This window comes from Vigna unguiculata, chromosome 5 (genome assembly GCF_004118075.2).
Source record: "Vigna unguiculata cultivar IT97K-499-35 chromosome 5, ASM411807v1, whole genome shotgun sequence".
Taxonomy (NCBI): domain Eukaryota; kingdom Viridiplantae; phylum Streptophyta; class Magnoliopsida; order Fabales; family Fabaceae; genus Vigna; species Vigna unguiculata.
Window position 1 is genome coordinate 43,419,981 of NC_040283.1, and position 27,139 is coordinate 43,447,119.

General features: G+C 33.9%; 2 protein-coding genes across 3 annotated transcripts; one reads left to right on the forward strand and one right to left on the reverse strand.

Moving 5' to 3' along the window:
* Positions 1–5,329: 5,329 nt before the first annotated feature.
* Positions 5,330–13,225, forward strand: LOC114185687 (DDT domain-containing protein PTM-like). Its single transcript, XM_028073558.1, has 9 exons — positions 5,330–6,322; positions 7,113–7,754; positions 7,935–9,126; positions 9,278–9,560; positions 9,983–10,107; positions 10,208–10,665; positions 10,778–10,806; positions 11,054–11,536; positions 11,616–13,225. The coding sequence occupies exons 1-9, from the start codon at positions 5,574–5,576 to the stop codon at positions 12,512–12,514; spliced, it is 4,860 nt and encodes a 1,619-aa protein (XP_027929359.1). The 5' UTR covers positions 5,330–5,573; the 3' UTR covers positions 12,515–13,225.
* A 350-nt stretch (positions 13,226–13,575) lies between these two features.
* LOC114183989 (AP-2 complex subunit alpha-1-like) lies at positions 13,576–26,868 on the reverse strand. Of its 2 annotated transcripts, XM_028071213.1 has the most exons (28): positions 26,471–26,825; positions 23,651–23,782; positions 23,349–23,474; positions 22,969–23,031; positions 22,793–22,890; positions 22,497–22,704; positions 22,247–22,318; positions 22,076–22,168; positions 21,387–21,488; positions 21,098–21,195; positions 20,563–20,644; positions 20,309–20,397; positions 19,364–19,469; positions 19,221–19,286; positions 18,767–18,873; positions 18,575–18,679; positions 18,365–18,485; positions 18,084–18,272; positions 17,739–17,963; positions 17,151–17,231; positions 16,877–17,041; positions 16,708–16,794; positions 14,932–15,057; positions 14,750–14,830; positions 14,585–14,656; positions 14,368–14,447; positions 14,115–14,278; positions 13,604–14,041 (listed from the first exon to the last, which is right to left on the reverse strand). In XM_028071213.1, the coding sequence occupies exons 1-27, from the start codon at positions 26,600–26,602 to the stop codon at positions 14,125–14,127; spliced, it is 3,060 nt and encodes a 1,019-aa protein (XP_027927014.1). In that variant the 5' UTR covers positions 26,603–26,825; the 3' UTR covers positions 13,604–14,041; positions 14,115–14,124. The 2 variants fall into 2 exon arrangements, with proteins under 2 accessions (XP_027927013.1, XP_027927014.1); XM_028071212.1 differs by having other exon boundaries at positions 13,576–14,278; positions 26,471–26,868.
* Between the last annotated feature and the right edge of the window lie 271 nt (positions 26,869–27,139).

The following is a 27,139-nucleotide window of genomic DNA, read 5'->3' on the forward strand; positions in this document are numbered from 1 at the left end:
ATATTATACAATTGTCTTAAAAATATCAAATTAATTTAAGTAAAGTTTGAATATGAAAGTAAAAAGTTTAAGTATTCATATTATATAACTCACAAGAAGAAAAGTTCATTTTTGTATTGTGTTTAATTAATTCAATATTTAATATAAATTTGTTTGCATCTAAATTAAAATATTTAAAGATTTTTTCCTATTAAAAAAAATTAATTAAAAAAAACTCTCAATAGTATTTTAATATTGTGTTTTCAGATGTTTGTGTGAAAAACATAAAAATGGGATATTTTAATACATATGTGTAACTGACTGTCAACTTTATGACACAAAGGAAAGTCTTTTCTCAAATTAAAATTAAAAAGTTAAAGTTAAAAATGTTTAAAAAATATTTTTATGTTATATTATTTGAAATACAAGTATACATGAAATAAGTGTTTTACTTTCATAGATGGTGAATAAAATATTAATTTGAGATATATATTATAAATTTCCCCACTTTTCTATCTACTTCGTTTGATTTGGTATATATTACAAAAGAATAAGTAAAAATTAATTTTGAAATTATTTAAAGTACCAAAATTATTAGAAAAAAAAAACGCAAATTCCGCAAGTTTTATAAATGGTAAATACACTATTTCAGGTAACAAACTCATGTATAATATATAATGAAAAAATAATGTATCCTCAGAGATTTTCTAGTACTAGATATTTTCCTTAACCTAGTTGTACATTCTAGAACATGCTACATACAGATGATAAAAAAATTAAATAGCTGTAAAATTGCTTAAAGTACCAAGATTACTAGTAAAAAGGTACGAATTATATTAATTAAATAACTACACGTAAATAAGTTACTTCAAGTAATAAATCCACAAATGAAATAAAATATAAATATAAAATATACATTTTAAATGATTTCTTAGTTATAGCAATTTTTTCCTGTTAATTTGCACACTAACATTATAATATGCAAGTAACATAATAATGAGTACATATATTACTTTTAATTAACAAATTCATGAATCAAATATTGCAGAAAAATTGATGTACTTTAAAAATAATCTAATTGTAGTCTTTTTTTCTTATCTAATTCTAGGAATATAATACAGGACAACCATAAAAAAAGTTAAATAATTTTGAAAGTATTCAAAACACCATTTTTTTTTTATAAAAAACGCAAATTATGTTAGTTTGAACTTGCAAAACTATGGGTACATTATTGATTTCAAATAATAAACAAATTGAAGAAGAAAATAATACACTTTTAAATATTCTGTAGTCATTGCCACTTTTAAAAATGTAGTTCATTTGTTTCAGGACATGTAAAAGGACTGAAAGGGTTAAATAATTGTAAAATTATTCAAAGTACAAGTTTTTTTATATATATTTTAATAAAATAACCATAAAATAGTTTTTCTTTCATTGACTCTAATTTAATTATAATAAAATATTTTATTTTTATCGTAAATGCTTCCAAAATCATAGAAAATATCTCTCACGCATAATTTACTCACATAATTTACTCATGAGTTCATAGTATCAAATTCAACATATGGTGTCATATTTAATTATCGTTCAAAGTAACATCTAGTAACTTAAATATGTTTTCTTATTTTTTATTATTTTAGTCATTCGCTTTCTTTTGTTTTCTCTATTATTATATAAAATTACGTCCATGAAATACAAAGTATTTTAATGAAATAATATTTGTTTTTATTAAAGAATAATGAGGTTTTTTTTTATATAACTAGGCAATTCTAAAGTCTAAATTACAAAAACACGAAAGTTTTTAAAAAAATAAAAAATAAACAAAATCCTGTAAGGATTACGAGATAGTTTGAAGAAGTTGTACATCTAAAGACGATTTTGCTAATTCAAATAATCAAAACCTGCACAAAATGAAAGTTGTGTGAGGTGTTCATAACTTTCACAAATAAGTCAATATGTAAGGGCCGGCTTGGCAACATTCAATTGAGATCGGAAGTTGTGGACGAGGTGAATGACCTTCACAGTGTGCTATGGTTATAGTAGTGAAAGTGTGTAAATGATGTGGTTAATGCGATAGATTGATTAAGAAAAAGTAAATGAATGTGTAATCTGAATAGAGTGACCAACTTTGAAAGGAATTTGGATTCTTTGTTAGTTTTGTTGCGTTGTTCATCTATTGTGTATTTATAATATACTGATTATCATAAATTTTGACGTTTTAAAATATATTAAAAAGATATTTAAAATATCTACACAGTATATTTTTAATGCTCATTGAATAACAACACCAAAATAATCAGTAAAAAATCTAAACTCTTTTGAAAGTTGTGTTTAGCTCTTCATTTTCTTTTCTATCGTGAACCATGGTCCAGAATAACATTACCAAACAATTACCGAAAGTCAATAGTCTCCTCACAACTTTTATTTTGACTTGATTTTGACCATTTGACTTAGCAAACAAAATCGTTTAAGGATGCATGACTTCTTCAAATTAAGTAGTAACCCCTTACCCCTTGCATGACTTGTCTATTTGTCAAAATGTTTTCAAACTTGCTTAATTTTGTAATTTAGGCTTCAAGATAACTTAGTTGGGTAAACAAACCTACAAATATTCAAAATAATAATATTTTGTCAATTTTAATTCGTTGTATACTTTTTTAGCAAATTTGTTAAATTTTCAACTTTATATTATTATCCTATTGAGGTGAAGTTATTAACGAAAATATTGTGTGGAAATATTATTTCAAATTAAATGAAAAAGCACCTTAATTAAAATTACACTGAATAATCTTATTTAATAGTATAATACTATATTATTATAATTTTAAATTCAAGAAATTAAAATATTATTATTTTAAGTTATAAACCAAGTATGTTTTGTCAATTTTATTTATTAAATAAATTGTTTCTTTCACTTTTTGTAGTTTCACATATTCTCTTAGCTTTTATAAAGTTTTGTAATTGTCATAATCTTTGCATCATTTTTATCCTCACATTTTATGAATAAATATATGACGTTCTAGATTATGTTATGATGTGGTTGACCAGGTTGCAAAGTAAATTAAATGTAATAATATTTATGAGATGAACAAATTGGAAAGTAAGTGAGAAACATCGTTGAAGGTAAAGAATATCATACATTCATCATAAGGTGGGTGAATAAAATCAGTAAAAAGTTTATGACTTGACAAAATTTTTAAGTTTACAGACTAAAAACATAATTGGTTTTTTTGTATATTTTGAGGTTTATTTAAACTGTAATTTATAAAAATGAGTCGGTTGAATTTTTGTTTTTGTAAAATTGGATTAAGTCGTTAGGGCAGAGGACGACATTACAGGTGAAGTCGTCCTCCACCTTACCGATTTTTTTTTTTTTAAAAAGCAAAACCGTAATGTGAAAGACCGATTTTTATTTACGTAAAAAGTGAAGTCATCCTTGCACATTACGATTTCACTTTTAATTTTTTTTATATATTTTTTTAACCAAAGAGGGAAAGGTTGATGACATATCTTTGAAGGCCATGAATGATAAACTTTTCCATGTGTCAGGGCACTTGGTCATGATAAATACAAGCTGGCCCAAATTTGGAATCCAATATACCATAATTGTTGATGTGAGTGCACTGTTGAGGCCAAACTTGAACTGAACAGTTAGAAGCCATGACAGTAAAACGTGTAGAGAAATTGAAACCGTTGCAAGGTAGGCGATGATCTTGTTCTTGCTTTGTAATTGCAGGAACATTAGGCAAGTGGATGAGACAACGAAAGAAATGTAACGGTAAAAAAATATATAAAAAAAGAAAATTAAAAGTGAAGTAGTCATGTACGAAGACGACTTCACCTTTTACGGTAAATAGAAACCGGCCTCTTACAACAGGGTTTCATTTTTTGAAAAAAAAAAACCCGGTAGGGTGAAGGACGATTTCACTTGTAATGTCGTCCTCCGCCCTAACGACTTAACCCAATTTTAAAAAAAAAAAATTAACTGACCCATTTTTACAAATTACAGTTTAAATAGACCCCAAAATAAAAAAAAGCCAACATAATTCATCCAACAAAAAACATATATTGGTTAATTATAGAAGAATGGAGAATGCACATCTCATAAACATAAAAAAGGACTATTTAGACGTGAAAAGGTATTAGATCATGTGTTGAATCATCCTCCGAAAACTTTAAGGTATATAATATTATTTATTATATATGTCTCTTTATTTGCATATCAATTAATTAAAGGAGGTAGTTGATATTGGATTTGCATTACAAAAAAAATTGTGAGAGAACATCCTAGTCCATAATCAGTGAAAACACACATGTTTACCTTTTCGTAATAATAACAAATAATGAAATTATAACTATAAAAATAAATAAAAATAATTTTTATCATTTAATTATAGAGAGTTTTTATTTAGTTTGTAGATGATTTTTCTTTGAAACAGTTAAATTTAAAAAAACCAGTTAAATTTTAAAAATTAGTTAAATTTAAATAAAACGGTAACTTGAAAAATAAACATAAAAAAAATTAGACACGGATATTCCCTTCATACACAGGTTTAGATAAAAAAGATAATATAATTCAAACAATAAATAAAAGCCTCTTAAATTAAAAATATTATTCTTGCTATGTTATCTGATTTTCTGAAATAAATTTTTATATCCTCTTATGAAATGAGTTAATTTTTTAAATTAAGTCGTTAATAAATAAAAACAATATCGGAAGATATTGTAAATTATTTATCAAAATTTTAAACGATGTACAAATTTTTAATTATTTTATCATATATTTTATTTGCATATCAATTAATTAAAAGAGTAGATGAAGTTGTATTTGCATTACAGAAGAATTTGTGAGAGAACACCCTAGCTAAAAATAATAAAATGAATAATATACTTCAAACAATATATAAAAGCCTCTTAAAATTTAAAATATCATTCTTGCAATGTTAGCCCATTTTCTAAAATAAATTGTTATCTCCTTTTGTAAAACGAGTTTAATTTTTTAAATTAAAGTCGTTAATAAATAAAAACTATCTCAGAAGATATTATAAATTATTTATGAAAAATTTAAACAATCTACATATTTTAAATTTTTATTTATTATAGATTTAATTATTATATAATTTATATATTTACAAATATTTTTGTTATAAATTGTTATTATATAAAGTTGAAATAACAAACATAAATTGAGATTCAACAAACGTAGTAGTAGATTTTACCAGCAAGATACAGAGAGAATGAGATTTGACGGAATGATTATACTAAAAGTTAAAATGGTTAAAAATATATGAATTACAGAACGTGCGTTTGACTCGTCCGAGTGAAATCGGCAACACGGACTCGACGTGGGATAACCACAACAAACCTCTTCGCTGGAGGGTGTAACACCATCACTAGCAAAATTTCCCTCTCTTCTCTCCTCCTTTTCTTCCCACAACCCTAACCACTTCCCCGTAATTCTCACCCCTCACTCTCTCTACCATCTCCCACGTCGTTTCGTTTCGTTTCATTCTAACAAACCCTAAACCTTTCATCAAACACAGAAAACTCTGCATAAAACCGCAGAGACGCTTCATTCTCCTTCTGATTCGACGATGGAGCCTCCCGTTGTGAGATCCAGAGGTCGCCCACGTAAACGGAGAAGAGAAGAGGATGGAACTGTCGCCGGCGATCCGAAAGCGTTTCCTGAGGCGAAGAAGGCGCCTCCGGTTGCACTGGTTGGTCGATACGTGCTGAAAGAGTTCCGCGGGAACACGGTTCTTCTCGGCAAAGTCGTCCGCTACGAGAGCGGGTTGTACAGAGTCGTGTACGAGAGTGGCGGATTCGAGGATTTAGGTAGCAGCGCAATTCGTAGGATACTTCTCCTTGATAGCTATTTCGACGATGATTTAATTCGGAGGAAAGGCGAATTGGAGGAGTCGGTGTTGCCGAAGATTGCGGAGGAACAAGAGAGAGGTTCGCGCGAATTGCACGAGGATTTATCGGTTGAGAGCGAAGAAGAACGAGATGAAACGGACGACGAGTCGTGCAGTGAGGCTATGGATTTGAGTTCCGATTCCCAAACGCCGATACCATCTCCACCCACGCTGCCGCCTTCTTCTGGAACTATTGGCGTTCCGGAATCGTGCGTTTTGAATCTCCTTTCAGTGTACGGATTCTTGCGGTCGTTTAGCATTCGTCTGTTTCTCAGTCCTTTTACTTTAGACGAGTTTGTCGGTGCTTTGAACTGTAAAGTTTCGAACACGTTGCTTGATGCTATTCACATTTCGCTGATGCGTGTTTTGAGACGTCACCTTGAAAACATTTCACCAGATGGCTCGCGGCGTGCAACAAAATGCCTTAGGTATTTAATTCTCTTACTTTTTTTTTTATTTAGTTCGATTTTAGCATTAGATTTAGTTTTAAGACCAAACATGGATACAGTTGCTTTTGGTACTGTTTTCTGATTAGAGAGTTAGAGGTTATTGATACTGTATAAATTGTTTTATGTTTTACTGAAGCCGCTTTATCTCATATGTCTTCAATCATGCTTACAGTGTTTTAGACCGCTGTGTGGTAGTTTTATGACTAGTATGTTACGTGCAAGTTTATTTGATTGGCGGTAAAACACGAAGTGCTCTGTTTATGTCATCAATTTTCATCCATGGAGGCCTGGAGACCGTAGTGTTAGTGTGATGATTTTAATTTTTGAAATTAGTGTCATGTTCCATTAGGTTTGATTGATGGAAAACAACTGTTCTATTTATGTTCCCATTTTCATTTTTGTTCTTTGATGGCTTGGCAGATGACAGGCTACCTTTATTCTACTGGTTAACTTGTTTTCTTCTTGTGTAGATTCCAAACACATTTGTGGGATGTTATGTCTACTGGTTAACTTGTTTTCTTCTTGTGTAGATCCCAAAAACATTTGTAGGAATGTTATATGTCTTTTTGAGTGTTAGGCCAGAATATTGTACTAGAATTTCAAAACAATGAAAATGTCTTTGTTTGAACCATCAATTAGTTTTATGCAAGACAATAAATCTGTCATTCTTTTAATTTCTCAATACGCACACTATTGTATATGCCCTAGTGTCTATTTATGAGATTTTTTATTTAAAAAAAATTTATTGGAATATGTATTTTTTTTTCAGGTGCATTGATTGGAGTCTGCTTGATGCTTTGACTTGGCCTGTTTTTACGTTTCAGTATTTAGCAATTTATGATTACACAAAGGGACCTGAGTGGAAAGGATTTTATGATGAAATCTTTTATGGCGAGTACTATTTATTGTCTGCTAGTAGGAAACTGATGATTTTGCAAATACTCTGTGATGATGTTCTGGCATCTGAGGAGTTTAAAGCTGAAATGAACATGCGTGAAGAATTAGAGGTTGGCATTGATTATGATAATGAAGATGATAGCCTTCCTACTGAAATTGGGCCAAGAAGAGTTCATCCAAGATATTCCAAAACTACTGCCTGCAAGGATAGTGAAACTAAGAAGTATGTTTCAGAATTGAATGCTGAGGATGCTGATGGAAATGGAGATGAATGCCGCTTATGTGGCATGGATGGAACTTTACTTTGTTGTGATGGTTGTCCTGCTGTCTATCATTCAAGGTGTATTGGTGTGATGAAGATGCATATACCGGATGGAGAATGGTATTGTCCAGAGTGCAAAATAAATATGATTGGGCCTTCTATTGCACGGGGAACATCACTTAAAGGGGCTGAAGTATTTGGAAAGGATTTGTATGGGCAAGTTTTCATGGGTACATGCGACCACTTACTGGTGTATGTTAACATCTTTTTTGTGTTTCTTTCATTCCATTTATTATGCTGGATTCCTTGTGCTATTTTGAATTTGTGTTCTGGTTTTTTATGTATCTGTTTTACTTTTTGCTATCAGTCCCAGTTCTCGCTATAGATGTACTTGCAAATTTGAGGTTACATTTTGATATTATATTTTTGCAGACTCGATGTCAACAGTGATAAATTTTGTCTTAAGTACTACAATCAGAATGACATTCCTGAAGTTCTCCGAGTCCTTTATGCATCTGAGCAACTTAGACCTATATATAATGGCATTTGCATGGCAATGTTAGAGTATTGGAAAATTCCAGAAAACTTCTTATCCATTTGTGTCACAAGTGTACCGCAAGTAAACTTAACAAATTCAAATACAGATATGAAACTTTCTCCCATGATTGAAGAAGAGAATGAAGCTCTAAGTTCGGTGAAGGCAGAATACAGTTCAACATTTTCAAATGGAAATTGTAGTGATAATTTGGAACCATCTCTTGATGCTTCTTTGGTTGCAAGTTCTGGTTCTGCTCCTGGAAGCAGGTACAATACAAGAACTACTGTGAATTTGAAGCTTTGTGAGGAAACTGCAATGAATTCGACATTTTCATTTGCTAACCATCAGTCCAATCCTAAGTTTGAAAATTCTGTTAACAAGTCAACTGCAGTCGGCCCCGCTAGGTGCACCTTTGTAAACAATCAATTTAATAATTATGGGCACACAAACGACTTAAGGCTGCCTATGAATTTGTCTTTGCAAACTAAAGGTGACCAATCTGGTTTTGGGAAGTGCAAAGGCAGTTTGACTAAGGATTTTATGTACACTGGTTGCTCCTATAAACCACAGTCATATATTAATTGCTATATGCATGGTGATTTTGCGGCATCTGCTGCTGCTAACCTGGCCGTTCTTTCTTCTGAGGATTCCAGATCAGAGGGTCTTGTGTCTGATAACCTGGGGAAAGCAACATCTGGAAACACTTATTTGCTTGCAAAAGCATTCTCCCAAACAGCTTCACGCTTCTTTTGGCCAAGTTCTGAAAAGAAGCTTGTAGAGGTTCCAAGAGAGAGGTGTGGCTGGTGCCTTTCTTGTAAAGCCCTTATTTCAAGCAAGAAAGGATGCATGTTAAATCATGCTGCTCTGAGTGCTACCAAAAATGCAATGAAAATCCTTTCTGGTCTTGCTCCTGTAAGGATTGGAGAAGGAATCATCCCTAGCATTGCAACTTATGTTATATATATGGAGGAAAGTTTACGTGGTTTAATAGTTGGGCCCTTTATAAGTGAATGTTACAGAAGGCATTGGCGTAAACAAGTGGAAAGAGCCACATCATTTAGTGATATAAAACCTCTTCTACTCAAAGTGAGTGATTTTTATTAGTTTTAAATCAAGGAGATTCTTTAATTTTTAATTTCCGCACTCTAGATATATTGCCTGCATTTCTTGGACTTGTTAAATGCGCAGATTTATAAATCATTTGTTTTTGCTTGGTTGATGAAATTGTCCTTTTCAGCTCGAGGAGAATATTCGAACAATTGCTTTCTGTGGGGACTGGGTGAAGTTGATGGATGATTGGTTAGCTGAATTTTCTACATTCCAAAGTGCTGCTGTTACTCTTGGAACTACACAGAAACGTGCAACATGTGGGAGGCGTAAGAAACAGTTATCTATCAACAAAGTTACAGCTGGTGCTTGTCCTGAAAATTTTACATGGTGGCATGGCGGGAAATTTTCCAAATCTGTATTTCAGAAAGCTGTTTTGCCAAAATCCATGACCAGAAAAGCAGCTAGACAAGGTATTCTAGTATATATTATGCCATTCTCAGGAGGAAGTAAATTATTAGCTAAACTGGATTGTTATTGATTCACTATGATGAACTGAAATGGAAATCGTCTGAAGTGACCCCAATTGGTCATTTTCTGGTAAAAATTATATTATTGTGTTAAATTAAAAATTATAAAATGTTGTTCATTTCTAAATGTATTTATATTGTCCATAATTAATATTGTCAACTCATAATTCAGGAGTTCTAGAAATAGTGGCTGTCAAACTTGAATTTGCTATAATCGAGTTGCATCTACAAATCCTGCTATGTAGTTTTATTTGACTACCATCCTGTCTGTTCCTAGCTGCTAACAATTATTTTTCCAATTGCATTTGAAGTAATTTAAATTTGTATGGAATAAAAATACTGATACTGACTGTTTTTGCTATCAGGTGGTTTGAGGAAAATTTCAGGTATATTGTATGCTGATGGCTCTGAGATTCCTAAAAGAAGCAGACAAGTTGTTTGGAGAGCAGCAGTTCAAATGAGTACGAATGCATCCCAGTTGGCCCTTCAGGTCTCCTAGTTTTTTTTTTTGCGTTAACAATTCTTTTGTTTGCATCAGCATGTTGGATTTGTCAATAACTTAAATTATATTTTTTTATCATTTGCACCAGGTTCGATATCTAGATTTTCATGTCAGATGGAATGATCTGATTCGTCCAGAGCACAACCTCCTAGATGTGAAAGGTCAAGATAACGAAGCATCTGCGTTTAGGAATGCAAATATTCATGAAAAAAGAATTGTGGAGGGCAAAATTTTGTATAGAGTAGCCTTTGGAAGCCAAAAACATCTTCCTTCTCGGGTAATGAAACATGTTGAAATAGAGCGAGGTCCTGAAGGAAAGGAAAAATTCTGGTTTTCTGAAAAACGGATTCCTTTATATTTGGTAAAAGAGTATGAAATGCGTAATGGAAAAATGCTATCTGATAAAGAGTACATGTACATTACATCTCAGTTGCACAAAAGGCGGTTGAAAGCTACCTACAAGGACATTTTTTTTTACCTTACCTGCAAGAGAGACAAACTGGACATACTATCGTGCTCTGTTTGTCAGCTGGGTGTTTTAATTGGGTAATTACGTTTAGTTGTCACAGTTTTGTTCAGGTGTTTGTTTACGCTATTCCTTCTTTTCTTTTACACTAATTTCTCTAACACCACAATTTGTCTCTTGGTTTTATTTCAGGAATGCTCTCAAGTGCAGTGCCTGTCAAGGTAAGCTCCTTGTGTGATCCATCATCGTTTCACTTATTTTAGTCTGCTGTGATGAAATTTTTATTTTATTTTTGAAGTGAAATTTTTTCAGTTTCTTATGAAAACGAATTAGTGTTTTCCATTACATAAACACATCAATATCATATATGAAGAACCCAAACAAATGAATCGTAATATTTTTTTTATCTTGCCCTTTTATTTTGTCTCTGCTTATTTAGTTTAAATCTTTTATTTCTTACGGGCACAGGTTATTGTCACACGGGTTGTTCAGTGAGTTCAACTGTCTCTACATGTGAAGAAGTTGAGTTCTTGGCCACATGCATACAATGTCATCATGCCAAATTACTTACTCAAAAAGAGTCTTGTAATGAGTCTCCGACTAGTCCCTTGCTCTTAGAAGGACAAGACCAAAGCACTTCAGCAGTTCTGAAGGGACCAGGGGCTAAATGTGATGGTCAAGAATTAATGTCTTCAAGGACAAAGAATAGTCGATCTGACACGAAAGGATTTGCTTCTGATTTCTCTTTGGAAACAAAAGGCCGTAGCAGAAATTGTTCTTGGGGTATTATATGGAAAAAGAAGAACAACGAAGATACAGGCTTTGATTTCAGGCTCAAGAACATTCTTCTAAAAGGAGGTTCAGGCCTGCCTCAATTGAAGCCTGTTTGTCGCTTGTGCCAAAAACCTTATAATTCTGATCTAATGTATATCTGTTGTGAAACATGTAAACGTAAGTTTTTTTCCAAGGTAATAAGTGCTGACATTTTTACCTACTTTCCCTTTATTTATCTAATATCTGAGTTTTACAGATTGGTACCATGCTGAAGCTGTGGAACTTGAAGAGTCCAGACTGTTTGATGTGCTGGGCTTCAAATGTTGCAAGTGTCGCAGGATAAAGTCGCCTGTATGTCCTTTCTCTGATTTGAGTTACAGGACTCAAGATGATAAGAGATCTTCAAGGGCTTCAAAGAAAGATTACTTCTTGGGAGATTCTGATTCTGGTACACCTATTGACAGGAGGACATGTGAGCCTGCAACTCCTATCTGTCCTGCAGTGGATGTCTCTAGACAAGACAGTGATCATCTGCTGTTCTCCCTTTCAAGTGTTGAGCTGCTGCTTGCAGAACCCGAGTTAGATGCAAATGGTGTGGGCAGTACTGTCTCTGGGCCAGGAATTCCCAAGATATCTAAACGTGAGAGGGAGAATAATGGTTCTTGTAGAGGTAATCTTCACGCTGAGTTCTCAACCAGCAATGAGATGCTTTCCAAATCAGTAAAAGATTTATTCCCCTCTGTTGAAGATGCCTCTGCTAACTGCAGTCTTCCGAAGGACCCTGAAATTGTAAATTATAACGAGTTCGTGGATTTTGAACCTCATACCTTCTTCTCACTGACTGAACTGCTCCACTCTGATGAGAATATTCAATCTGAGGAAGCTGACGCTTCTCGGGTCTTATCGGGTTGTTTGAAAAATTCTTGTAGTGTTGCTGAAGGATGCGGGACTGTTGATTTAGCATCCAACTGTGAGCCTAAAAATTTGTTACAAGGAAATGTTGATAGTTGTCGGCAATGTTCACAAAAGGAACCGCTCCCTGATCTCCATTGTCAGATTTGTAGGATTTGGATTCACAGCCAGTGTTCACCTTGGGTGGAATCACCATCTCGGCTTTCAAGTTGGAGATGTGGTGATTGCCGGGAATGGCGATAGCAGATTTTGTTTGTCATCCTGTCCAGTGAGAGTTCTATTTGGTGCGGTAATTGCCAGGAATGGTGATAGCATACATATACATACTTTGACTGGCAATTTTAGTATTAATCATAGAAGCTGGCTCAGTATGTTTGTGTGCATTTTGTTCGGGTGTCCACGAGTTAAATGAATTGCCGCGGGACTTGTGCCACTTTAGAGAGTTTAATTCATCTGCAGGTCGTCACTATGGATTTTGTTACCTTCCACTGGGATGGTCTTTGAGTAATTTTGACATCCGATACATGTTTTCAACCCGTAAACCATTCGGTTGAATGTTCTGGGAGCCATATCGGTTTAGATTACTCAATAATTCCTTTTCCTCCCACTCACTTCTATTGCTGGATTCATAGAAATTTGCTCTGATCATGGGAGATAAGCATGTTTTTGTGTTGCTTATCTGACAGGATAATTTGTATAGAAGATTGGATTCACATTTTTTTGGAGGTCGGTCAAAAAGTGAAGCCTTCACCTCTTGATCTTTAAGCTCAAACCGTGAGATGCCTAGAGAGCTCTACCCTTTCCCTGGCCCCATCAATACTCATTCTTTACACCCTCTGCACTGTACAATCGCTTTCATTCACCTTGCTTAGGCGCTTTAGGCTTTCGTAACCTTTACCAAGATTCTGCTACTTTACTAATCAATGAAATATAGGCTTTGCGAATTTTAGTATTTATTGAGTTTATAATTGCATTCGTCTTTCCTACTACAGGGAATTCGTGATCTGTCATCATTTTGTTCCGAAAATCGAACACTTCATATTTCACATTAAATATTTTTTGCTTTTTTCAATGACCTGATAAAAATTCCGAACTTCCTGAATGTGATTAATTATTATGAACTTTGTAGTAACATTTTAAACAAATTGACAACCTTAGTTGTCTTTTCATTTTAATTTCAAGTTTAATTCAGATATTATAATACACGTTGAGTGTGTTTTCAATATTTATGAAATATCTTGATTTCTACTTTAGTAATAGGAATTAGAAAAATATGCTAAACATCTATGCGAATTCCATTCGGCTTTTGAATTTGTAAATGTAAAGATACGATTAATCATACAACGGAAACTTCAATACATTTGTTTCGGCATTCAAAGCACGCCTCTCGTGTATTTTAATATAAACATAAAATACCCTAATGCATCCATAGCAAAAATGCGCTAGTCCTTACTCCACAAGCTATTATTGTATATGTAATATCAAAATAACAATTTCAAACTTACAATTGTTTCTATCAAAGGCAATATCTTACATGCTATCAGGCGCACCGCAAACAAATCCAGAGAAACTGGGAAGGGGAAAAATATGAGAAAACTAAAACCCTTGCCCAACCGATATAAAATCTCGCGTAAAGGACAATCACTTTGTGCAGAAAGAATCTCAAAAATGCCCACCAACCCAGAAATCCCTGCTCAAACACTCAGCCGGTAAACAAGCTCACTCGTAATTCCGCCAGCCCTTGCATCATGATTTCGTATATCCACCTCACTAGCTTGAGGGAAACATGGGTTAGGCTTTGTAGATGAGGTTTACAAATGTGTAATGATTAATGAACGAACACCTTTATGTTGTCATAAAAGAGCAGCCAGCATTGCTCCAGGATCCGTCAAGGATGCCGGAGCACTGCTGGGTTGAGCCACCGGAGATGCTGGAGCTAGCTGTGTTGGACGAATTGCGATGGGAGTGGGGATGCTCACTAATTGGTCCTTGATGAACTCCTTCAGCCTGCAACCCAACATTCCAATCATCAGCAAAAGATGCATGCCTATTGAAAGCATCTTGTAAAAAAGTAGAAAACTAATCACGTCACGTACTCAAATGTTAGTGTTGGGTCCCCTGAAGCAACTGTCATTCGCAGCTGGGTTCTGTCTGCTGGGTCTGTCTCAACTCTTATCTGTGCACATCATTTACAAAAAAAAGCTTTGAAACTACCTCAAGGTTCAACTAGTGTAATCACTAATCTAATTTAATCACGAATGCTGGGATAAACCTAAAACAAACAAGTTATAATAGTTCAATATAAGTACTTACTAAACAAAGCATTGCCCTAGTACTTTCTGAATAAAATGTTGTACTCGCAACAAGATTGTTTGGATTGGGATCCTAAAGATAGCAGAAACAATGTGTATTAGTAATTGTTAAGAATACCAAGAAAGATAAACAAAGAAATAAAAATGAGGAACTTCAATATCATACAAGGCCAGGGGAAACTGTTAAGTGGTAACTGTTGAATAAGTTTGCCATTTCAGGCAGTGGAAGTGGTCTAACACCTCTAACCTGCAAAATCCAGCAAAGCTATTACAAATTTGCCACAAAAATAAGAATAATAATAAAATTCGTAGATGACATCCAAACTTTACGTAATGCAGAATATATACCACTTCTTGAAGCTTCAAAGGTGGTCCAGGAAGTGATCTCCATTGAGGGAAAAACTCTTCAGCAGTTACAGATATAGGTTGCAGAAATTTATTTAGGACAGCAGGTAGGCGAAGTTTGACATTGACCTATGGAGCAACATATAAAAATACATTAATTGAAATAAAATTTGGTTGGAGAGAAATGGAGGGGATGAATTTTTGTAAACTTTTCTTGTTATGTTCAAGATGAGGAGAGAGAAGAGAGACAAAATCCCTTTTCATCAATTTTGAAGAGCTACTAAGTGGGTAAAAAATTGTTTAGAGGACTAATTTAATAATTACACAATATTAGGACCACATATAGTGATGCAAAAGGACTAATTTGTCGACACATGTAACTTAGGAGCCAAATTGTTCGTTTTTCTCTATTTACCAATGAGGAACTAATAGATAAATTAGGAAAAAAAAACAATTTGGCTCTTATGTTACAAGTATATCTCAAGGAGAAAGGCTACAACCTATATTCGTAAACCTAGGTACACACAAAAACAGCTTCTGAAAAAGCTGTACAACAAAATAATATCACCTATTTAACCACTCACTCCTCAAGCTAGATCACAAATATTGTATGCACTATGCTTTGAACATATAAACTGAATTCTAGGCTCTCTTAAAGTCCCAGTTTGAATGTCTGCAAGTAGGTTATTAGTGTTGACAAATGCAGTACCAAGTTCCTTGGACGACAATTTATCCAAGACAAAATGACGATCAATCTGTGTTTAGTTCCTCTGGAAGCGTACAACAAAATATGGAGTTCATGTGAGAGCTACTGTAAGTGTTTAATATTAATTTGCCTCTATGTAGATGACTCTACTAATTTGTGAAAGCAATGCAGTGTAGACATTGCGAAGTTTAAAGGAGAATTATGTTTTGAAATGAGAGATCTGGGTTTGCTATCCTATTTTTTGGGACTGTAATTCTGTCCAAATACTAGTTGATTGCGGTATAAAGTTAGAGAAGGAAGAAAGTGACAAGGTACTCAATGCAACCTTGCATAAACAGATTGTTGGTTCACTGAGATTTTGTGCTGATGTGGACCTGGCATAGCCTATGGAGTGGGGCTGATTAGTAGATCTAGGGTTCATCCAAGTTTTTCTCATTTGTTTGTAGAAAAGAGGATATTGAAATATGCGAATGACACTCTGGGATATGGGTTGTTTTCAAAATATGATAGTAATATTTGATAAAGTATAGACAGGGTATCTGTTTATGATGTGTGGAACACCTATTTTGTAGTGTTGTAAGAAGTCAGTGGTGGGATTGCATATTGAGACAAGATCTCACTTCCTAAGGGATCAAGTCAGTAAAGGAAAGGTGGAGCTAAAATATTGCAGTACTACTAACAGGTGGCTGATATTTTAACAAAAGCCTCTCAAGGCTGACAGATTCAAGTTGATTAGAGAGATGATACTAGTGCAGTCTATTGGTAATCTGAATTAAGGGAGAATATTGTAGATAACTCAGTTAGTGTTGTGTTAGGTAGTTAGTGGATTGTTAACTAACTGTTGTAATAGTACTATAAACAATAATGATGTACTGCGGCACACGTGTGAGAAATACACTTTCAAATTTGGTACAAGTTTCCTTTTCTTCGTTTTTGTGAGTGTGTTCAGTGTGTTCTGACATAAGTAGTCAACTGGCATTTTTTTCTGACTAGCCTTGGAAGCATATGCTAAACTCAACTCCATCAGCATTTTTTAAATTAGACAAATGAACCACAGGTTTAAATTTTAGTACCCTATCGTTACCAAACATGTAGGAGAAATCAAGAACAGCGACATCCCTGCTTGGATGGAGATTAATGACCTCAAGTGGGCATTGCACCTATACAATCAAAAGAGGGAAAATGTAAATTAAAAAAATAACAATATTTGAAAGAAACCAACAGTAACAAAAGGATTCTCACTTGTGCCCGGGGAGGTATTGTTTCTGGTACTAGAGAGAGCTCCATCTTCAAATGTGTGGGAGGCAATATTAAAGCTTGAACAGAGACAAGAGGAGAAGTGTTCTTGTTTCCCAAGAAAAGAACAAGATGCCCAAGGTGCGCCCTCCATTCTGCCTTAATACCAATCTGGGCACATATATATTTTAATCTAAGAACACAAGTTTAAGCTGCAAATATACATGATCAAAATTAAAACAATAAATAGAGAACACTAGAAAATAAATGAAGCAAATACCTGAATGTAGGGATCCTCGTATAGAACACCACTATCCTTCACGCACAAAGCATGAAACCTTTCAGCAATATTTCCGATTGGCTGCACATACAAAAGGTGCAAGTTATATTCCAATGACCACCAGTTATTTTGTAGTAATATCCTTCTAATGTTGAACAATAGAGAACAGAGTCTAGTGAAAAAGTAATTGTTACACGGCCTAATTTTGTATTTGTCCTTGAAAGTTCTGCTGTAAGAATGTGGTTCATCGTCAACAATAATCAAGTGTAGAAAAATATAAGATGCAGAAAATATAAGAAACAGAAACCAGAGCGGGATAGACCCCCGCTCTGATACCAACTTGAGATTGAAACTGAAAATATATGATTTTGAGGGCTTATAGGACTGCTCTCACTTTCTTCTATTTATAATGAAAAACTGATATAAGGTTACATAAAAGACTAAGAGACTGCACTAGAACCCTAGGTGCAGAACTAGATACAGCAGCAGGAGGTTTCCCACACTGTACACCCTATACATAGGGTTAATGATACTACATAGAAGTAATAATTCTAACAATAAGAAAAAACCATATCTAATGCAAGGTACCTGCACAGAATTCGTCTGTTCTCCAGCAGGTACTATGGCTGTGGCTTCAACCACAGTTCCTTCTAATCCTGAATTAGAGCTTGACCGAGTGTGGATAACTGGAGGGCCTTCAATCGCCAATGGACCCAAGAGATCCCCAAGCAGATCCGCTGAAGGAGGTTGAGAATCTACTTTACTCAAAGTCCCATTTTCCTGGGATAATCTTTCACCTGCTGAGGTATCATCCTGTTTAGAAAATAACAGGTGTCAAACAAAGCAATAGGATGAACCATTATACAGTTAAAGATGAAATAATGTTGACCAAAATCATTTGTGAAGATACACAAAGCAGAGTGAACAACTAACCACATTACTGCTTATGCTGGGCATCTTTACAAGGCTAAGTTGGCCACCAGGAGGAATTCCATTAGCATGACTTTGTTCTGTTACAACCAAAGCATTTGATGTTTGAGATAGTTGCTGAGCTCGTAACTTTATGGCACTTTGTTCTGCAGTGTCAACTTCAGTGTCTTCAGCCTTTTTAATCAAAGCAGACTGAATTTGAAAAAGAGTATCCATGAGTGTATATCATAAGTGATAATGTAAATTTCAAACAAGTTGTCTCTGAATCAATATTGCAAGAAAACCTGTCGTTCAGGGAATTTAGGCATTTCGGCCAATATATCCATTAGAGCTGCACCTTTTCTACTCAATGCAAAATATTCAACAGCTCTTTGCTGTATTTCGACTTCAATTGAGCTTTCATATCTAAACATGAGAAAATGGGTTAGAAGAACCTATGGCCTCATGAAAAACCATAGTAATAAGAAATTGAATACTGAAGAGGTCAATCTCACTTCTTAAATATAGTCCATATCTGATTTTGTAATTCAGGGTCTGGTGGTTGACTGTGCATCAGAATTTTAGCATATGTAGACAAAAGAATAGAAATAGTAGAAGTCCTGAATATAAAGCACATATTGTAAGGTATCTTGAAAAAAATGAATTTCAACTGAAAATTAAATGAAGTAGAGTGTGATTCCCCTTACGATACAGTAGGAAGCTTCTCATGTATAATGCCAAATATTTCCTTTGGACTGCATCCAGGTCGTCTGGCTAGAAGGTGCCCAAACTCTCCAAGGATGTATGCACTGACCTGTTGAAGTGTATTCACATGAGGTAGAAATTAAACAAATACTTGCTTTCTCATAGTGAATAAATTAAGATATAAATTATTTAGAAACTATTTGCAAACATATCAATATAAAGTAAAATACTAAACAAAATCCAAAATAATAGTAAGAAAAACTTATCGACATTCATCATATTTTGTAAGAGATTATGGAAGTTCAAGTTAAAGGAATCACTTCACAAAAATGTCACTGTTTTTCTCTAGTATAATTAAATATTTCTTACCCATTTCAATAAGTGGAACTTTGCAAAAATATCGTCCATACAAACCAGTAACACAGATAATTAAAGAATGGTAACAAAAATACAAACCTTAACCATTGTCTCGTGTATAGCAGGTTTATCAAGATACTCTCGCGCTTTTGCCGCAGCATAAGGCTGAAAAAGACATCAAATGCCCAGTGAATGTTTTGCATATTAGGGAGCAGTATCATAGTCACAAGTTCCAAACATACCTGTAAATCTTCATTGTTTGTAACAAACTGCACCACCCGAAACCATATATCATCACTAACAAAATCTCCAGCCTTGTCAATTAATTGAAGAATCACGTCAACGTACCTGCATAAAAAGGATGGCATGATATACATATTACATCAACAATAAGATATAAGATAACTATGGATTTTTTATTCAGGGAACGGGGTGACGGATTTACTGTTTCTATTCTACAAAATACTAAACAAAGTCTCCCAAGTTTCACATGTTCAAAAAGAACACAATCTAGCAGTTTCTCTACGCTGTCCCTACTAATTTCTAAATAATTGCCTATATTTGCATCAGAAAAATTCTGATTGAAATTAAACAGGTTGGCTATTATTTTGAATTTTATAGTTATATAGTCCTTTTCTCAAGTAGATATTTCATGACAAAAAAGTCAGGTGAAAAAGTTGAATACAGGTCATCCTCAAAATAAATAATAAAAAAAAAAACAGAAAACAAGCCACAGAAAAAGATGAAAGGACACATGAACGGATCAAAACAAAAGATAAGTAAACAAGTATATCTCTTCAATTATACTGAATTTTTTTAATTTTAATAAAAAAATCCATCACATTTGTGATAATGAAACCACTCTTACAATTAATCATAGGGTCACAAAAAGACACTCGGAGACTTTGCACTCGAGCCTATTGGGGAATTTCTTCAAGGTCAGGGCAAACTATCTGTTTATCTGCCCATCTAAAATAGCTGAATTGTTATCCTAGATTTATTAGTGATAAGAATAAGGAACTATATACTGCCTTTTTTTAAGAATCCATTTCATTAGATGCTATGCTGTATGAAAGTAACCTTTATGAGGAACTCAGGAGTTACATATCTAGAGGATCAATGATGAGATTGTCTGCTACAGTAACAGCACTATTCTTTTACTTCTTTAGTAGGTTCAATTACATTACCATGAAAGGTCTGGTGCAAACTTCTCAGCTAGAATAGCCGCTTTAAGTGACAATTCCTCACGCATTGCAAACTCTGCTGTGCTGAGATACTACAAAAAAGTTGAAATCGCAAATTAATAATTAAATGTACCCAGTTAATAGCTAGTTCATTTCATTTGTTTATTGTATCATGAGGTGGCTGTTGAGAAGGTGGTAGGGTTTACATTACAATAAATTTTCACATTACATGAATTAGTTTGGACCTAGTTGCATACCTGCAGTAGTTCTTCAACTATATCCTTTGCATTTGAAACATCACACATGCCATAAAGCAAATCTAGAGCACGCCTCCGAATACTGCAAGTAAATAAATGCAGTTAAAAAATCTAGATTTAACAAAAATTGGCATTGAGAATTACGGAATTTGCTTTGTATCAACTTTGCATTTTAATGCACGTGAAGATTTTAAGAGAAACTAGTTTAGTAAACAGTATCAACCTTCACGTACAGGTAGCATTTTTTCAAAACATAAAATAATTTATAAACTACTCATTAACAGGAAAACAAAAAAGTAAAACCAAGATCTTGAAAAGAAAGTGTTTTGATCTCAACTACTCATTTTAGGAAGGTCAGGAGGAATATAATCAGAGTGAATCAATGAATGGACATCCTATATTTAATTGGCCCACTTTATGTATAAATGAAAACATATATGCTACCAATAAGTAAAGACTGGATTCCGAATGCAAATAATTCAGTGATGATATATACAGGATAAATGATGTTAACATATAGGATAGCACATGTAACCTGATGTCAGGATCTTTCAATGAGGTAATAATCTGAGCTTGATGTCTTTTTATGATATCTTGTATATCAGTAACCATCAACATTCTAGTCATATTCTCCTGCACCGTAATAGCATATATTTTATGAACTGCAATGTTCCATTATGACAACCAACAAATACCACCAAAGCCTTCAAAAGTGTGATACAATGAGACCTACCACAGAATATTGGCATGCAACTTTTGTCCCTCCTTTCAAACAGAAAGAAAAGAGAAATATGCATTTTAGCAAATGTGTCCCCCAAACTTACCAAGCCAAGATACCGGATGTTTGGTTCACGGACAGCAATAAATTTTCCAAGAAGAGCCACACATTGAGACATCATCTCCTTTTCGGCATCAAGGTGCATCACCTGAAGAGAGCAATCAAAATAGAGACAATAACTACTACATCTCATTGTGAGAAAAAAATTCATTTTTGAGTAAATTGGGAGGGGAGTAACAGCCACCAAATTCACTACATGCGTCTCTATATGAAGAATTAAGGACACCTATAGAACCCCCAAATTCACACTGTAAGCATTCTTATAAAGATGTGCATGCAGATCTATGGATAGAAATGAAGAATACCAATCAAATACGGAAAAGGAGAAGAAAAAAAGAATATACCACAAAATGGCACAATGGTGTGCTTTTGAGAGGACAAAATGATAGAGTAATAACAGCACAGTCCCACTAATACTATTTAAGCACATGACAATATATCTATTTCAGCAGCGAATTCGGAAGTGAAGAAGAAGCATTTAACGTAAAAAGTGCCAGAAGTACAACGTAAAATGTTGGGGCCTACTTTGCAACAGTTTTGGTTAATTTGACCAGTAACATTCATAATTATTGGATTATCATTTACATATGCAGGTTAATGCCATATACAGTGATCAGTTTAAAGAACAAAAATATGGTTATTTCTTTAAAATATAGTATAGCACAATAAACATACCAGAGCAAGGGCTTCAAAAAGAACAGCATGGGATGCATTATTTTTGTTCACATTTTTTACAACATCAGTTCCCATCAGTATCCTTTGCAAGACCTGAAATGATAGATCAAGGCTCGGTAAAACTATTAACTAAACAAATGTTTTGGACAATTTCAATGTGATCTGACAAACCTCAAACAGTGACCTTCTGGCATTAGGATCTTCAATTGTAGGAAAATATTGAAGAGCCCTCATTGTTTTTACCTACATTAAGTAAAAATTAGTAAGAGAATAAAAGGTTTGTGTGCTGGATAAAACAAAAAAATTTACTTCAACACTTTTGGTTCTCGATGAAAGCAAACAAGCTGAAAGAATTTGAAAACCTTCCTTAAATCAAAGCCAATTGAGAAATATATATTTTACAAAAAGAAAATTCACAAACCTGAAGCCAGGGGGATGGGATACCATAATAAGTGTATTCTTGAGGGATATCCAGGTTCCTAGCAAGCCGCTCTAAAATTTTGATACACTTGGGAAGACAACTCCAATATGCCTCGTGGTTGTTTGATACCAATGCAACAAGAAGACTCATAGAAGATGTCAAAACACCAAGATCTCGTTCATCCAAAAGTTGTGCCATCCGATCCGCCCTTAGGGTAGAAGATTGAGAAATAAGCTCTTTGAAGAAAAAACCATACAGAAAAAAGTGTATACTAGCATAATTACATTGAGATTTACCATCCATCTACATTAACAACATCAGGATTTTTCCTGTATAGACGCAGCAAACACAATGCAGCTTTTTTTCTGACAAGTGGCCTGCAACTGCTTGATATCTAGATCACAAAATGCAGTTAAGATCATTATTTGCCAATAAATTCACCTATTTAATGAATAATGCAATAATTTCTTACCAGCAACTTTTGCACATCAGGTGCTAAGGACTCGGCAAATTCTCTCCCACCAATATTTCCAACCTACAAGATAACCCTTTTGCTCACATACATTGAAACCATAACGGTAAAGAAAAAAAGCATAAAGAGTCATCTAATGTGAATACTTTATTAGTTTATAACTTATATAATCATTGAAGGTTCATATTAACAAGTGAAAGTTTTTAATGGAACATGATCAGCAGAGAATGGTAAAATAATTAGAAGAGAAAGTCCACCACAAATTGCAAAAATAATTGCTCAAAGACTTCTTGTTAATGCCTTTTAAGATACTAAAATTAATGTATGTTATCATTAAATGATTAACATGACGAGCAAGTCCAGGAAAGGTATTACCATACCATAGTCAATGCTAGACACTGGTAGGTTTCATTACGACCAATGATATCATTGCGCACTGTATTTATAGCCAACCTGAGAAAGTCATGATTTTCATTAAGCAAACTTGAAGTTACAATGTATCCGACCTGCAGTCATTTACAATGATATTAGAATTCCTTCTTCAGTCTACAGATATTTTCTCTGCTAGGTAAACATGTAAATGAACTGAAACTGAAACAGTGCTCTAACACAATGGAGTAATGTATATATTGAGAGAGTAAAGAAACATTACAAAAAGGCATCAAAAAGGAGAACAAAATACCTGTTTTTCAGGATACTTTGGGGCAGATATAAGAGAAACAGCTTCCATGTGACCAAAATCCACATCATAGCCAAGCATGTATATATAAAGCATTTTCCAAACATATTTCTTTTTCTCGTATGGAGTCAAAGCCTAAAGCAGAACCAAAAGTAAAAAAATTAAATAAAGCCATTCACAAGTTGTTTCGAACAAAAGCAAGAACAAATGGAACTGGAGTAATAGATGAGTAGATATATTTTACTTTATGGCAAAACTGGAATATAAAGAAGCTAAATTATCAGGGAATGCTAAACAAATCAAAGCAGTTAGATAAAGACAATTTTGGAAAGGGAAAACAAAAATTTGAAAACACTGTTTCTCTAAAAGCAGAAAATCAACAAAATAAATAAAAATAAAGAATTTGAAAAATCAGATTTTTTTTTTTTGAGAAACTCACTTTTCTATAATTAAAAGGGTAGTTTAACAGATATATAGGAAAAAGTATTCAAAACAACAAATATAGAAGGAAGAACAAATAAGAGAGATTTCAGGACACAATTTGGCTTCAGGAGTAACAAATGTGACATAGAAAGAAAGAAAATCAATTAGCCAATAGATAGTTCCGAAACCCTCTAGTGTAAATTATATGTCTGATACCATTTGAGCCAAAAAAAAAATGACAGTTTATTATAAAAACCATAGGCACCATTAGAGTGTTAAGTAAGAACTAGGTTGGCAAGGACAAAAGCAAGTCCCAAGAAAGAGTTGTGCAGCAAAGACAAAAGTCAAACAACAATCTTCTGCATTGAATACCACAGTCCAATTGCTAGAAGAGCTCTTTATGTGAAAGGTTCCTCATATTTAGAAACAAGGTCATAACTCAGTAAAGGTGATGATAAAATGAAATTCCATCATTGGGTACTGTTCATAGTAAATAATCAATATTAAATATTTTACTTTACTAGTCGGCAATGACATTGCAATCCTCAGAATCATAGACCATCAATTTCTGTTACCAAAGTGGATTCAGGGCCCCACATTTTTTGAAACATACAGATATGCATGTGACTGTGAGTCAGCTGGAGAGAATCAAACAAACCATCTCCCTATCCGAAAATTAAGGAACTATAGGCCTAAAAGGATTAGAGCACCAAAAATCCAAAAAAAAAAAAAAACAGGAGAAATGACTCCCACCTAAGATAAATGACATTTTATACAGACAGAGACTTGTCAAATGGGGAGCTTGCATATACAGAATTTGTGCTTCATGTTAGAAGAAGACTGGAAAGTTCCAAGGGAAAAGTTACAATCAATAATGATATAAATCTACAATTTTATTGTTTTCTTCCGTTATTTATGATCAATAATTTTCTGTTAGAATGAAGACAGCTTGGTCTGAATGATGATTTATTTGGATTCCTTCGATTTAGTTTAAGTTTATTTCTTTCTATTCAATTGAGTGTTAAAGTTAATGAATGATACTGAATTGGCCATTTACAAACTTGTAGGATGTTAGAAGAATGCAAAATTTATATATGACCTGCATAAGAACATGCAAAAAATACCATAATCATTACTTTTCTAAAAATAGTGTTGAGTGGGATTTTTTGTGAGTAACATAGACTCTATAAATCATCAATGTCTTATTTATTCTTCTTAGAATTCAAGAACAAAATTAATTGGGTTTTAGAAACTAAAGAGAATTGATGTTGCAAGAATTGAGTATTAGTTAATCTAGATCCATCGATAGACTATGTCTTAGTTAAGGTAGAATGCTGAAAGGTAGCAGGAAAACTCAAATGAAATTGGGTTGCCAGTGTTTCCAACGTTGAATATTTACTCTCTAACTAACTAACATGGAGAATACCGTATTTTCATTCTTGCTTTTCAGGATTTAGTTCCCGTGATGTATTCATTAGGAATTAAGTTACGGCCTAAACCCAAATTGTAAGAATCCTTATGGAAACAACACTAGACTCATCCAATTTTCCACTGGATTTTATGCAGTAGCAAATTTTAACAATCAGAATGCAAGGCCAGGACTATCTTCTAGATTGGAACTAACTGAAATTAACTCAGAAAGATAGATGCATCTATAGAGAGGCTGTAAAACACATAAGAAACTCTGACCACATATAATAATATAACAGTTGAACAAATTATAGCATATTTCAAGTCAATTCTTACCCTAGGGATCCAAAGAGGAATTTTGTAACATATCATTATATGGCTTGCAATCATTCTTTGCCACGGTAATAAAATGGACACCACAAGTTATTTCACAAATAAACTATGCTACTTGCAATGTACTAGATCTACTAAATCTGTTCAAACTGAGAAGAACTGACATTCTACCACATAAATATCTACACATGAGCTATTAAATCTATCGGTACCAGCTGCCATTCTATGTCATCTTCAATGTTGCAGCCAAAGGGGCATTATTAGAAGTAAACAGAACATAATAACTTAACACCTTAACCCCTAGAATTTCAGCTTATTGCTAATTTTTTCCTATACTCTTCCACAACTAAGCTATCATGAAAACCTTTGTTTTTCATGCAGCAGTAAACCAGTAGGAATCTCAGGTCCAGACCCCACTAAAGTCCAACTAATTTGAACATTCAAAGCACGATACCTAATTTTTATCTATCAATTTTAAACACCAATCCCGACACTACCAAAGAGGTCATTGCTTTCAATTTTCTAGGTTTTCACAGCCTCAAAGTGATAACAAACACAGTAGACGAGAAAACAAAATCTCAAGCAACAGAACCAGAGTGCAAAAACAACAGGAACTACGCCGAAAAGCTGAAAGGAGAAAATAAACCCTAAGCAAACCTTCTCATTTTTGAAGCGCGTGCGTATGTTGCCGAGTTCCTTGTCCACGCGAAGCCTCTCCTGCTCCTTGTTCTGGCAATTGCGAATATCACTTATGAAAACGGAGAGTCCTCGCATCCCCGACATCGCCATCACCTATGGCGCTCACAGATCCCTCTCTTCTCTTCAGATCCCCAAACTTGATTTGGTTGCGGATTCGATCCGATCCAACGCGAATTTTGAACGGTCTTTGATCTTCAGCTCCAAATTGCAGAAACACAAACGAAAAACCCAGTAGGAGAAACAATTCAGTTGTATGTTAAGGTTGATCTAGAGCCAAAAACAGTTCCGAGGAGAGAGAAAGAGAGAGAGAAAGGGTGGACTGAAGGAAATTGAAAAAGCCCTCGAACACTGCTGGAACCACCTTTTATTTTCCATTTTCATACCATTTTACCAATTTCGTGTTCCATCATTTTCTGTTTTTTTTTTTTTTTTGCCTTTGGACTTTTCTTTTTCATTAAATAAATTATGACAATTATTAAAACATGTCCTTTAACACAGTTTTTAAACATCTCTCTCTAATTAATTTAAATCTATTTTAAATGACCAAATTTGTAAGTTGCACTATTCAATGACTTTTGATCATTCCAACCCCAAATACACACAGTTTTTAATCAATTTTAACATTGT